Raw genomic sequence first — 14,027 nt, 5'->3', positions numbered from 1 at the left:
TCACTGAGAATATTACTAATATTTGCTGTAAAATTATTGATGAGAAAACTGTGCCTAGCGGGGGAGCGAGCTATAGTTACCTTAGGGCATGAGTTATAGTTATTTGAGATTGCTATAACTGCTGAATTTCTATGAATATGTGTGTGTGTAAAATCTGAACCTAACTTTACAGTCCCTGAAATCGTTGTGTTTCTTCTGTGAATTTCTAAGTTTTGAAATTCTATTTCCTAACTAGAACGCCCATGTAACTTCTGTTTTTTTCTGTATGTGTGTTTGTATATATATATATATATATATATATATATATATATATATATATATATATATATATATATATATATATATATATATATATATATATTAAAAACATACATTACCATTATTCATTTTTAACCATCTTGATCAAGGAATATTATGAAGGGGGGAGACAACCCTTACAACCCCATGATATGTGAATCAGTATGGATATCATCAGAAAGATAACGTATGGTAAAGGAAGCCTATATCAAGGAAGTAAAGGTTGTTGCGCCCAGATGGTTATGCTGAGAAAAAAAAACAAATTATGCACTGCAGCTAGCTCTTGGCACCATGATGGTAGCAGCAGTAAAGAGACAGAAAGAGAGAAATACAATGCTATTCTACCTTCTTGGATAGCAGTGGACGCAGACAACCATTCATTCAACACCCTGAGGCCTTCCTCTGTCATAAGTTTCGGATACCTGGAAGCAACAAGACAAGAAATACATAATGAGGAAAAGCAGGTGAAATATTGCCAACATTACATGCTGTGGTATAAATCATCTTCATGGTCTTTTAGATATTAGTATATACTCTCGCTTAATAGTAACTACTTGAGAATGACTGCACAGCTGGCAGATTAGGAAAAAAAACCATCTACAAAAGATGCTATAACAAGTATCCTTCTCAGCTGCATGTCTTGGCCCACACACTGCATGTCTTTGTCCACACACATGCATCATCAACCTCCTAGGCTTAGGTAGCACAGGTTTCATTCTGTAATCTATGGCCATAGCAAGACAAATCCTTAAAGGGATGGCCGGAAGAGTGGTTGATGGAAAAGGAGACAGAACTAACAGGTCAATTAGACCCAGGTGGACGATCCACTGGTCTGTTATGGTGCGGAAGTCATGTGGCAGCTCTGCTCACAGGACTGCAAGTTTTTAAAGCGGGAGCTATGTTTGAAGAACCCGCTTTGGATAATGTTTTGGAAAACAAGCTCCCAAAAACCAAATGGCCTTGATGCATATCGTTTTTTCCCCTTCATGTTTACATTTTCCAAGCCTGCATTACATGGCAGACAAGGGGATGAAACGTCAATTTACCCACCCAAATTGTCAGGGTGGCTGTCATAATGATAGTGGCCCACCAACCCAGCGGTCTAAAATGATGTGGGGGACTGTTGGTTTAGCAGGAAGGGAGGACTGCTGCTTTATGAAATTCCTCCTGCTCTGGCAAACCTTACATGAGGCACTAAGATAACATGAATCATGGGGCATGGCCTGAGCATCCAAGATGGCAAAAGCATTCAAGAGTATTCTGAAACCTCCTCCTCCGCCATGACTGCCAACAACACCACACGCCCGTGCATCTCCTGATCGAGTCTCTTACGAATTTCAGGGACTGACCAACTAATCTGTGCTCTTGGGGGTGACTTCTTGAAATTGCGCAGGCCCTCTGATCCCAATGTGGCCCAGTCCCAAGATGGCGGCCAGATGCGGGCACTGTCAAGGGTCTGGAATCATCTAGGCCCACAATGGTACAACAGCTGCAGAACTTTGACCGAGCGCTGATACATCCGGCTTGGAGGCCATGAAGGGAGACCATGGGGGAGGTGCGGATCTCCCACTGGGGACTGTGGAGTGCTGCAGAGTGGGCGCCAGCAGCCTAGGGTCCTCGGGCTGGCAAGGAGACCTTGACATCGGGCTGGCACGTGTCGTTGGGGATGAGGAGAGGGCTTGCGCCACCGACGGGCATTGGTGACGTCGCAGGAACCGACTTGGATTCCACATTGTGTAAGGTCGCGTTGGTACGACCGGCATCGAATCGGATCCGGAATCGGATCCCTGGACCCCCACCGGTGTCGTGGCCAGAGCCGACTGCTTCAAACCCAATGGGGCTCCTTTCGACCCCACGGGGTCCAAAGGCTCTCGCGGGGTCGTTCCGCTCAAATATACAGGGAATGGCCTCGTAAAACTCTTTAATCTGAGCAGGAGTTGTTCCTGCTCCCGGAAAGGGGGAGGGTGGGGGAGGAGGGTGGAGACATGAAGTCTACTCTGGCTCTAGCCATACGGAGACGGGCCTATAGAGTAGGTGCTCCTTACCTCTCTCAACGACGGACGCCAGTTGAGATGAAGACGAAGTCTGCTTGGACTTCTTCTTCTTCTTCTGCCTCTTCCCAGAGTGTCCTGTGGACCTCGAATGGGAGAAAAAGGACTTAGGGCTCCATGAGCGGTACCGCAACCTCCTCTTCTTCTATCAGGACCGTGACCTCCTCGGAGTCCCGCTTGATGGTGTGAACTGCCGGGTTGTGAGTAACTTCATCGCCCACTCCCTCAAGGTCGTCTGAGCAATCGCCAAGAATGTCCGAACACTACTTCTTATCGTGGTTGCGCTCGAGACACCACAGACATACTTGCGTGCGAAGTCTGAAATCCAATTTATTTTGACAAAAGTCGAGAAAAAGCCTGGCCGATAACTGCTGCAGAGGGGCAGCTATTCCCAGATTGGCCCTTAACTGTTACGGAAAGAAAAGAACTGACATCTGCATGCCTGGGTGGCACCTATGTAGGCACTGTGACGTCATAACCGACGTGAATGACGTCACGCGGAACCGAATGGAGCCACCCGCCGTCGTGCGCAGGGGGTATTGCTCAGCAAAAGTTTCCAGATCCAGTCGAACGTCTGGGAAATTCAAAGGTAAGGAATCTGCAGCTAGAAGTCTCTATCAGATCCCTCAATTACAGGGACAGATACTACATCCTGTGAGAGGGGAGGAAAGCTGGCAACCTGATGTTCCCATCCACTCGCATAATGATCTTCCCAGATTATATCAGTGCTGTTAGGAGGAACAAATCAGTCGACGAGTTCAACAAGCGCTGTTTGCTCTGAACATCCAATACATGCTAAACTCCCCCGCCCAGCTTAAAGTCATCCATAACTCTTGATTTCACTTATTTGAAACTCTGAAAGAGCATTAGGAGTGAAAGAAAAGATCTCTGAAGTGCTTTGGCTCAGGACCAGGTTTTCACCCAGCCAAACATTTTGAACTACGACCAACATGCTACCCAGCCCCAGAATTAAAATGACACCCCCAGCAGGAAGGTAGACAACACTGAGACTCACCAGACTCCTTGGGGTCTAAAAAAATCCAAAAAACCTGTATAAGCAAAATGGTGGGTTAGGGTTCCTACCTAGAGCCAACCCACACTGATCTAGTACTCTCACAGACACTTTTGGTGTAGTGTCCCCCTCCGCGATTGATCGAACAAGGATTAAATTGCTCACTGACTGGAGGTTGGTTATTACAGTTTGTGAGCTACAGTTCTGATGTCTCCATGAATAGGGTCTGTGAGCAGCTTTTTACTAATACAGAGTTAACGTTGAATTGGCAGACTAGCCTAAATAGGAGAAGGTCCATTTCAAATGCCTTACATAAGTTGTGACACATGCTTCAGGAAGTAAGTATGGGGTAGGGGGTTGTGAAGTTTGGTGTAATACAATTGTTTTTCTTCCATGACCACACTTCACACACTAAACACTCGCATACAACTGTTAGAGGCTTTATATCCACTGAGGAGTCCTTACTATCCTATGGGTTGATCACCCAGGGCAGTTTTCACTATACAAAAAATCCATAACCCCCATGATGCTCTTTTCAACTATGTTCTGGAACAGAAACGTCCTAATGAATCGTATTAAAAGGACAGCTGTTTTTCGCTAAATAAAACTTGCCGGAGACCCTAATGTGGCAAGAGCTTCATTTATTGGGTTCCCAATGTCCTGTCCTGAGGTACTTTAACAATGACAGGGTTTTTCATGAAGGATTTGCGAGAGGTTCCAGTGGCGTGGCCATTCTTATCCATTTGAGTTTCCTCTGGTAGTGACAGTCTCCACCTCTGACCCACAGAGTAGATTTGTGGGAGTGGACAGTCTCCTTGAAGGCAAACAAAACAACATATTAAGTGCCTATGTGCCATCCATGTTACCCAATTCGGCTCCTGAAACAACCATCCTGAACTTTACACAAGGGATAATCATTATAGGGGGTCTCACCTGACCAAGACATGGTCTCTTGGGCCACCCACGCAGGACCTGCTTGAAAATAACTAAGCAACTCATTAACTGGATGGAGTCACTACGCCTTCAACATTTCGGGAGGGTGTGGCATCCATGTGACCGAAACAACAGTCCTAACTTAGTGACACACAAGGCTATCTCCCACCTAGACCTCTTTCTCCTCCCTGCAAAGGATGTTCTCCATGTAACGGTAGCAACAATCCTCCCCAGAGGTATTTCAGATCACTCACCATTTACTGTCAACTGTGGGGTGTCTGACGTGGTGTAAAGACCCATTTGGTACCTTAGCGTGGGGTATCTGACAGACGACCACTGTTAGGACTATCTGCCTACTAAACATGGATTTCTGTGGTCATCAACATAACTCAACACTGCCATCTAGTGTATTTTAACTCAATTAGGCACAGTGAGAGCTGGGATTCTACAAAAGAACGCTTAAGCACCCATTTACTAGTGATCATTATGAACCCATTTTGTATATCGCATTTTCATTTACAACACAAGCAAAGTAAATATAAGCATTGTAAATGATAATATGATTTTAAAAAATGAGTTATGAAAAAAAGTCGTTGAGAATGATTCATTGTAAATGTGACGGACCACATGAGTAGGATGGCGAACAGCTATAGGTGTAAACAGAAAGAAAAATGTAACCAAGATAAAGCCCAAATCCTGAGCCTAGACTGTCAATGCCTAAAGAGGATGCAAGAAACTCTCTGTTGTCAACTGGATATTGCTCTGTCATCTTTACGACAGACCTCCTTAAACCGTTCCGCGCTCGCGTCGGCCTACCTACGGGGTGCTGCGCACCACCGTTGGCCGTGAGACCCCCCTTCCCATTAGAAAGCACGCACTGCGGCGGAATGTCCGCCACGGTAAGTGGGTTAAAAGAGGACCGTCAATGTTGGAGGGCATCGATGACAAGAGTATGAACATGAGGATAAAACTGGGAAGATGTTGTACTAGCTGGCCACCAGAGCTTTGGTTTCCAGAATAAACCTTGAGTTTCTAGATTCACCAGGCGAAAGCAAAGGCAGATACATAGAAATAGCTGCTGTCTTTACCAAATACTCTACACCATAGGTTTCCAACAAATAGTTCGGTAGATACTGGTAGCTCGCCAACATCGTTGAAGTACCTCACCAAAGTGAGCTCAGCCCAGTACATCATCAAGAGGGTTTTTGCAAATTAAATAAAGCAGAATTGCTCCTCTCAAGACCCTCAGAATATCAGCCAGCCATACCAAAAGTGTTACATGACATTACAACGCATTCCTTTGGCACGTATGCCTTTACCACGCATGTGTTACAACGCAAATGCCATCACCATTACCACGAATATGCCTTTAACACGTATACCTTTACAACAAATTTTTGTTGTAAAAGCATGCATGTATCGGGCAAATTCGTGTTAAAGGTTTTCCGTGACCGCTGCCCAAGTCCTAAAACCGGTTCCTTTACAACGTAATTCGTTGTAAAGGCATGCTTGGTAAAGGCTATGGGTGATAATGGTTATTTCGCAAAAGAAAGGCTTTATACTAAGATAAACACACACTGCGTTGGCAACATGACACATGCATCCAATTTCACCCAAGTAAAGTCACACAAGAGTGCAGTTATCGAAGTGTGGACTGGAAGGAACGAGAGAGAAAGCGTGTGAGAGTTGACGACATGATCAGCCCAGGAGCTAAGAACAGGAGAGGATGGATCCAGAACGGAGATCCGCTACGAAGCTCCAATGTGCATGAACCTTTAATGATGCATGCATGCATGTGTGCACTGTAAAATCAGAAATATTCCGTCGGCTCAGTTACTCAACCACAACCGCGAAGGGTGATTATCCATTGAAACACGATATAGTTACTATCGTGGGTATCCTCAAATCTGGTAGACCTGAAAAAACCAGCGTGCCTATATCCCTAATCAATACAGAAATTAGAATATTTGCTAAAGTCCTCGCTAATAGATTGCAACAAGTTCTGACTACTCTCAGTCACCTGGAACAATGCCCAACCGTGGCACTTGCCACTGCATAAGGCACATGTATGTAGCACTCCCTTACTCAGAACCACCCGGGTGCAGGTGAGCAGAGGGGTTTCTAGGCCATTTCCCTCTGGAGTGGAACCAGACACTGTTGCCTGCAGCTCCTCTTTGCCTTGGCAATAGAACCCCTGTCTAGACTGGTGAGATGTGATCACCTGAATAATCCTGAGCTTTTTCCAAAATGTTAGGAATACAAAAAAGCTGCTTTGAGGCGGCCAGACAAAGGATGAAGACGATATTTTGTGTCCTGGCCAAAGGACTTCAGAGATGAGTAACTACCAATACAGTACACAGCTTAAGAAAACTATTGCTGGGGAGTCCAACCCAAATGGCAAGCTCTGAAATGATAAGGAAGCACACATTCTTGTGGATATTATTAGAAGATGTGGTGAACTATAATCTCGCTATTTTGTATTAATTTATTTTTAAGAGGTTCTGATATCAGAAAGCATATTTAATATAAAATACACAGACAGTCACTTCTATTAAATTATTACAGAAGACAAGTGACGTGACCATGATCCAAGGGCATAGTGGACTTCACTCAGTTTGAAGAAAGTTGGTGTGTGGCAGCACAACCATTGTGTCTGTTTATAAAAATAAATGAGTACTTTGTAAGGCTCACAAAGACCGTGCTTGGAATGCCATAACTTCCGTCATGATCTGCATTAATGGAGAAAAAAAATTAGGGTGCCTGCAGGAAGCAGCAGCACCAGTCCATTAATGAAACATAAATCACTCATGGGTAAAATCATTTTTTGCTTTTTTGATTGGCCGGTTCTGCTCATTCCTGCAGGCTGCCAAAGCATAGGTGCAAAGTGGCTGCAGGCCAAGTGATACCATCAGCAAATCCTGCTTTTCTATCCTCCAGCGGATTCCCTACTGGCATAAGTTATTTTGTAGTCAATACTGACTAAACAAGAATTGGCAAAGCCAATAGGGCTGAGCAACCCGAGAGGTATTGGCATTGTCAATGTTATTGTCTTTTAGCCATGTGTTATGGAGTGGCATAACCAGCTTTTCTTGCAAAGACTGGTATAAAATCTTTAACAGGAATATCTAAACAGGCAGCTCGCAAGACGACAGGGGCCTCAGGCAGACTATAAACAAACTTCACATGTGCTCTTATCGCAGCCCTGATAGAGCTACAGGCTTCAACAAATTGTGGCAGCGAATGTTTATACACTTGGGTGGTGCTTTCTGACAGAGCCATGGGCAGCTTCTGGGAGCAGAAGACGGCAGACACACCTGTCTTCAATTAAAGTTCTGCCAGCAGCTTAGAAGCGAGATGTTGAGGAAATTTAGAACAAACACAAATGAATAAGGGAATTATTACTTGTGTTGGTTGTCTCAAAAGTAAAATTTACAAATTAAAAAGGGCTGTTCTTATTTTATCCACAGTAACTCAGCATCAACATCAACATTCGGTGAATTTATGTAGAAGCTGACTATAGACTTCAAAGATATTTGAACCACTAACCACCTAAAAATCGTCTCACTTTGAAGTCGGAGAAAAATAAGTAAAGAAGTGCCCTTTGAAAACTGCGTCAGTCATCTAACCTCAGTCTTTGAATGCCCAGCAAATGTGACAAAATAACATTTACAGAGCTCAAAAAGTAAAAACACAAGCTCTTGTGAGAAGTGTTCTTCAAAAAAGAAAAAGTAGTTCTTAAAACAATTGCTAACATGGGACCAGTGGATGGACAGTAGTAATTGGTCCATTCTCTCGGGAAGGGCTAGACTGAGGAAGGGGCATGACGCATGCATTCCATTGACCACTGGGGAGAATGAATAGGAGAGTGACGGTGGAGTCAGCAAATCAATCAATCAATCAAAAATTAATTTGTAGAGCGCACTACATACCCGCAAGGGTTCCAAGGCGCTGGGGGAGGATCTCCGTCTTGTCTGTGTTCAGCTTAAGGTGGCTGTCCTCCGTCCATTCAGCGACGGCCTTCATTCCCTGGTGGAGGTTGGATTTGGCGGTGAGAGGGTCCTTGGTGAGGGAGAGGATCAGTTGCGTGTCGTCGGCGTAGGAGATTATGTTGAGGTTGTGATGTTGGGCGATGCGTGCGAGGGGCGCCATGTAGACGTTGAACAGCGTCGGGCTGAGGGAGGAGCCCTGCGGGACGCCGCAGATGATCTCGGAGACTTCGGATCGGAACGGGGGGAGGCGGACTCTCTGAGTTCTGCCGGAGAGGAAGGAGGAGGTCCAGTCCAGGGCCTTGTCTCGGATCCCTGCGTTGTGGAGTCGAGTGCGTAGCGTGCGGTGGCAGACGGTGTCGAAGGCAGCGGAGAGGTCCAGAAGGATGAGGAGCGCCGTCTCGCCGTTGTCCAGTAGGATCCTGATGTCGTCTGTGGCGGCGATGAGGGCGGTCTCAGTGCTGTGGTTGCTGCGGAATCCTGACTGGGAGGGGTCTAGGATGCTGTTGTCTTCGAGGTAGTGGGTGAGCTAAATGTTGACTATCTTCTCGATGACCTTCGCTGGGAACGGAAGCAGGGAGATGGGCCATACGTTTTTGAGTTCGCTCGGGTCCTCCTTGGTTTTTTTTAGTAGGGCGTTGATCTCGGCATGTTTCCAGGTCGCGGTCTCGAAGGAGAGGTTGATGATGTTACGCAGGTGGGGTGCGATGGAGCTGCCGGCTTTGTTGAAGATGTGGTGTGGAAAAGGGTCAGACGGCGAGCCGGAGTGGATTGTGCCCATGGTCTTGATTGTGTCTTCGATGCTCACGTTGGCCCAGGTTGTCAGGGGGTCGTGGTCGGTGGGGTGAGGTGGGTCCGGCGTGTTGGGGCCTGTTGGGGTTGTCCGGTGGTTGAAGCTGTCGTGGACGTCGGCGATCTTGCATTGGAAGAAGGTGGCGAGGGAGTCGCACAGGGCTTGCGACGGCGGGATGTCATTGGCGTTGGAGCTGGGGTTGGAGAGTTCTTTAACGACGTTGAAGAGCTCCTTGCTTTTGTGTGCGTTGTTGTTGATGTGGTTTTTGAAGGCGGTTCTCTTGGCGGTCCTGATGAGGTGGTGGTTGCGGATGGCGTCTTTGTGGGCAGAGCGGCTGCCTTGTTACTTCTCGCTGTACCATATGTTCTCCAGCTTCCGGCAGGTGCGCTTAGACGCTAGGAGTTCCGGGGTGAACCAATTGGCTCCCTTGCTGGTGTCTTTGAGGGTTTGTTTTTTCAGCGGGGCTAGGGTGTTGGAGCGGTCGTCCATCCATCGTCTGAGGGTGCGCGCACCGGCGGCGGGGTTGGCCGGAGGATTGAGTGCGAGGTTTGTATGTAGTTGTACTTTGCCCCAGCTGCTACGGGGGACCTGTAGGGTGCGGTGATGTGCGACGGGTTTCCGAAAGGTGAAGTGGATGCATTGGTGGTCATTCCAGGTGGGTTCGGAGATGTGGCTGAAGGAGCCGTGGGGGCTTGAGGAGAAGATGGCGTCTAGTGTGTGTCCGGCGATGTGGGTCGAAGTTGTGACGAGCTTTTCCAGTCCGAGGTTGGCGAGTTTGTCTATCAGGGTGGAGGAGTTGCTGTCGTTGTTGTTATCCAGGTGGAAGTTCAGGTCTCCAAGGAGGAGGTCCAGTCCAGGGCCTTGTCGCGGATCCCTGCGTTGTGTAGTCGAATGCGTAGCGTGCAGTGGCAGACGGTGTCGAAGGCTGAGGGCCGCCGTCTCGCCGCTGTCCAGTAGGATCCTGATGTCGTCTGTGGCGGCGATGAGGGCGGTCTCGGTGCTGTGGTTGCTGCGGAATCCTGACTGGGAGGGGTCTAGGATGCTGTTGTCTTCGAGGTAGCGGGTGAGCTGGATGTTGACTATCTTCTCGATGACCTTCGCTGGGAACGGAAGCAGGGAGATGGGCCATACGTTTTTGAGTTCGCTCGGGTCCGCCTTGGGTTTTTTCAGTAGGGCGTTGATCTCGGCATGTTTCCAGCTCTCAGGGAAGGTCGCGGTCTCGAAGGAGAGGTTGATGATGTTACGCAGGTGGGGTGCGATAGAGCTGCCGGCTTTGCTGTAGATGTGGTGTGGAAAGGGTCAGACGGCGAGCCGGAGTGTGTTGTGTCTTCGATGCTCACGTTGGCCCAGGTTGTCAGGGGGTGTGGTCGGTGGGGTGAGGTGGGTCCGGCGTGTTACGGCCTTTTGGGGTTGTCCGGTGGTTGAAGCTGTCGTGGACGTCGGCGATCTTGCATTGGAAGAAGGTGGCGAGGAAGTCGCACACTGCTTGCGACGGCGGGATGTCATTGGCGTTGGAGAGTTCTTGAACGACGTTGAAGAGCTCCTTGCTTTTGTGTGCGTTGTTGTCGATGTAGTTTTTGAAGGAGGTTCTCTTGGCGGTCCTGATGAGGTGGTGGTGGTGGTTGCGGATGGCGTCTTTGTGGGCAGTGTGGCTGCCTGATGACTTCTCGCTGTACCATATGTTCTCCAGCTTCCGGCAGGTGCGCTTAGTCACTAGGAGTTCCGGGGTGAACCAATTGGCTCTCTTGCTGGTGTCTTTGAGGTTTTTTTTTTCAGCGGGGCTAAGGTGTTGGCGTAGTCGTCCATCCATCGTCTGAGGGTGCGCGTACCGTCGGCGGGGTTGGTTGCAGGATTGAGTGCGAGGTTTGTCTGTAGTTGTACTTGGGTGATTTTGACCCAGCTGCGATGGGGGATCTGTAGGGTGCGGTGATGTGCGACGGGTTTCCGAAAGGTGAAGTGGATGCAGTGGTGGTCGTTCCAGGTGGGTTCGGAGATGTGGCTGAAGGAGTCGTGGGGGCTTGAGGAGCGTATAGCGTGTGTCTGGCGATGTGGGTCGGCGTTGTGACAAGCTTTTCCAGTCCGAGGTTGGCGAGGTCGTCTATCAAGGTGGAGGAGTTGCTGTCGTTGTTGTTCTCCAGGTGGAAGTTCAGGTCTCCGAGGAGGATGTAGTCGGTGGAGGCCAGTGCGTGCGTGCTGATGAAGTCGGCGATGGCGTCGCAGAATTGTGGTCGGGGTCCGGGTGGTCTGTAGACGAGGGTGCCTCTTAGGGTGGTCTTGAGGTCCGTGTGGATCTGGAAGTGCATGTGTTCGGCGGTGCTGAGAGTGTCGTCGGTGTTTGTTGAGCCATCAGCGGACGCCATTTTAAGGAGAGGTGGGAGGCAGGGGGCAGCTAATGGGCGCGGGGGCGGGCCGCAGGGGCAGTAGCGGCGGTAATTGTGAAGAATGGGCACGGAGGAGCAAGGCAGAAGGTCACACAAGGAGGGGGACAAGAAAAATGGTCAGAGGGCACAGAGGATCACAGGGCACAAAAACGCTCAGAGCGCTGGTGGAGCTGCAGCGGGGGGGACCTACCTGGCAAGGTCAAGGGTCGCTCTACTCACCGCGCAGCGGCCGCCATTTTAAGGGGAGGTGGGAGGGAGGGGCAGCTGGGAGGCGGGTAGCAGCCAATGGGCGCTGGTGGCAGGGCCGCAGGGGCAGCAGCGGCGGGATTTGTGAGGAATGGGCACAGAGGAGCAAGGCAGAAGGTCACACAAGGAGAGGGACAAGAAAAATGGTCAGAGGGCACAGAGGATCACAGGGCACAAAAACGCTGAGAGGGCTGGTGGAGCTGCAGCGGGCGGGGAGCGACCTACCTTGCAAGGTCAAGGGTCACTCAAATGGGAGTCCTAGAGGTGGGCTGAAGCCCACAAAGTCTATACAATATGTCTCTTTGAGACAGCGCATGCTCTGTCTAGAGACGACAGTAAAAGTTAATCAATTCTGCAATAAGATTAAAAAAAAATATAAGTGCTATTGCTTTAATACATAACCCCTGTTGTGCTGCATTTACCCCCTTGACTGTAAACAACAACTTACTTCCCTTCATTTACGGCCTTTCTGATGATACCCTATCTAACCGCAGATGCCTCACTTATTGACTATCCCCCAGGCACCAGATTGCATATAGAAGTTTTCAAAGCAGTGCTGTTGCCCTAATCGGAGACATCGTGCAGTTCTGCTGTAGTCTCATTCGGCCCAGACGTGAGGGACCAGAGTCTCCTATAAATGCAACCCCTGCATGACAAGAGTAGTTTCTTGCTTTACTCTTCCTGTGCACTCAAGAGTACAAAACAGATGGAGGTATCAGTAGCAGATCTCCGATTTGTGACCACTTAAGTGGTAAAAAAGGACACTTCATAGAACAGAGAGGTGAGGAATATGCAGTTACATAGAGTATCAACCAGAAACAGCATTTTAATCACAGATTCCTCACCTTTATAATGGATACCAAAGCAGTAACTCCCCGAAGTGGAAGGCCTGTAGAATGGACTCTGACCAAAAAGTCCTGGCTGTCAAGGTAGCAGTGCTTCATAAATATACCACGGTCTGGCAAATGTCAAGAACAGGTGTGTCAACACAGTGGTAGCATCTTTTTGCTCTAGTGTAAGGAGCTCTTTGAGTGCTCACAGAAGCAGCTTCTTGGCCAATGCGCAGAGGACTATCCACCTTGCCAAAGCCCATTTCCGCACCACCTTGTCCTTCTTTGCCCCCGAGAACCCCACAAAAAGCTGATCGTCCACCCGATGGTCTTTGGTACGAGCGATGGAAAAGACTGAGGCTCTTTTGTAGATGGATTCTCTCCTTCTCTTTTGAGTGGTGAGGTAGACCAAGAACACTTGGATGGTAATGGATTAATCAATTTAAAAACAAGTCACAACTTTTGTCAAAAATGATGTCCTGGTCCTCAGCACTAGTTTGTCCAGGGGAAAGGTGGATTAGGGCGAATGTACCAAGACAGCACGGAACTGACTCATTCAACAAGCTGAAGTGATCACAGGGGGGGTGGGAGACAGTTTTAAGAATCCGAAAATACAATGAGCAGGTTTAATTTGGCTCAAAGGGGGTACCCATGAGGAACTTCAAGACCAAACATACATATCAACCTTTTAACAAACTACATCAAATGCAACTGCATTCTTTAAGGTGACTCAAACAAGAATGCTGGTCTGGTAAACAGAAAAAGGAAGACAATTAACCTTTAATAGTGCCCACCACAAGGACTTGCTAGGCCAAAGACAAAAACAATGAAATCTCTGAAAGTTTGGCTTGCAAATTTCACACCTGGCTGCAAATTTGTCCCAGCAAAAGGTAGCCTTGCTGCATGGATGACATCCACAATCTCGGATTGTAAATCAAACACAGTCAATTGCCAGGCAAGGAGGTTTTGAATGTGCAGGTTTGGGTGCAGAATTCTGCCCTGTTGCTGAGACAGAAGATCTTCCTGAAGCGGTAGCCTAATCTAAGGACAGATGCTCATGCCCAGATGTTCTGGGTATTACACTCCCCTAGCCCACTTTAGAGCCATTAGGATGATAAGAGCTCGTTCCTGATTTTCTTCAGAACTCGAGGCAGAAGAGGCGAATGTGGAAAGGCATACAGGAGTCTCATGCTCCATTCTAGCCTTAATGCTTCACCTGGAGAAAGTGCTGGGAAACACAAGCTTTGACATTGCGCATTCTTGATGGTGGCAAAAAGACCCAGCTAGGGTTCACACTGTATGAAGATGCCCTATGCCACCTTGGGCCACTATTCATGATCTACAGGCGTCACAGGCTGAGCTTGGTCACCCTGGAGTTTAAAGGTATTGTTGGGTGGTTCACAATCAGGGAGATGCCCTGGCGCTCCAGCCAACTCCAGAGTCGCAACACCTCATGGCACCGGACTTAGGACCAGAACCCACCCTGCATGTTGTAATC

At 48.3% G+C, this 14,027-nt stretch overlaps 1 protein-coding gene across 1 annotated transcript in view; it reads right to left on the bottom strand.

Annotated features, from left to right (window-relative positions):
- ABHD16A (abhydrolase domain containing 16A, phospholipase) overlaps positions 1–14,027 on the bottom strand; it is a 266,232-nt gene that overhangs the window by 64,330 nt on the left and 187,875 nt on the right. The window contains exon 17 of the mRNA XM_078646007.1: positions 643–719. Within this exon, the coding sequence (XP_078502133.1) occupies positions 643–719 (77 nt within the window). The remainder of the gene's footprint in view (positions 1–642; positions 720–14,027) is intronic.

This window comes from Lissotriton helveticus, chromosome 5_1 (genome assembly GCF_964261635.1).
Source record: "Lissotriton helveticus chromosome 5_1, aLisHel1.1, whole genome shotgun sequence".
NCBI lineage: Eukaryota > Metazoa > Chordata > Amphibia > Caudata > Salamandridae > Lissotriton > Lissotriton helveticus.
This window is presented reverse-complemented; position numbering and strand designations above follow the sequence as displayed.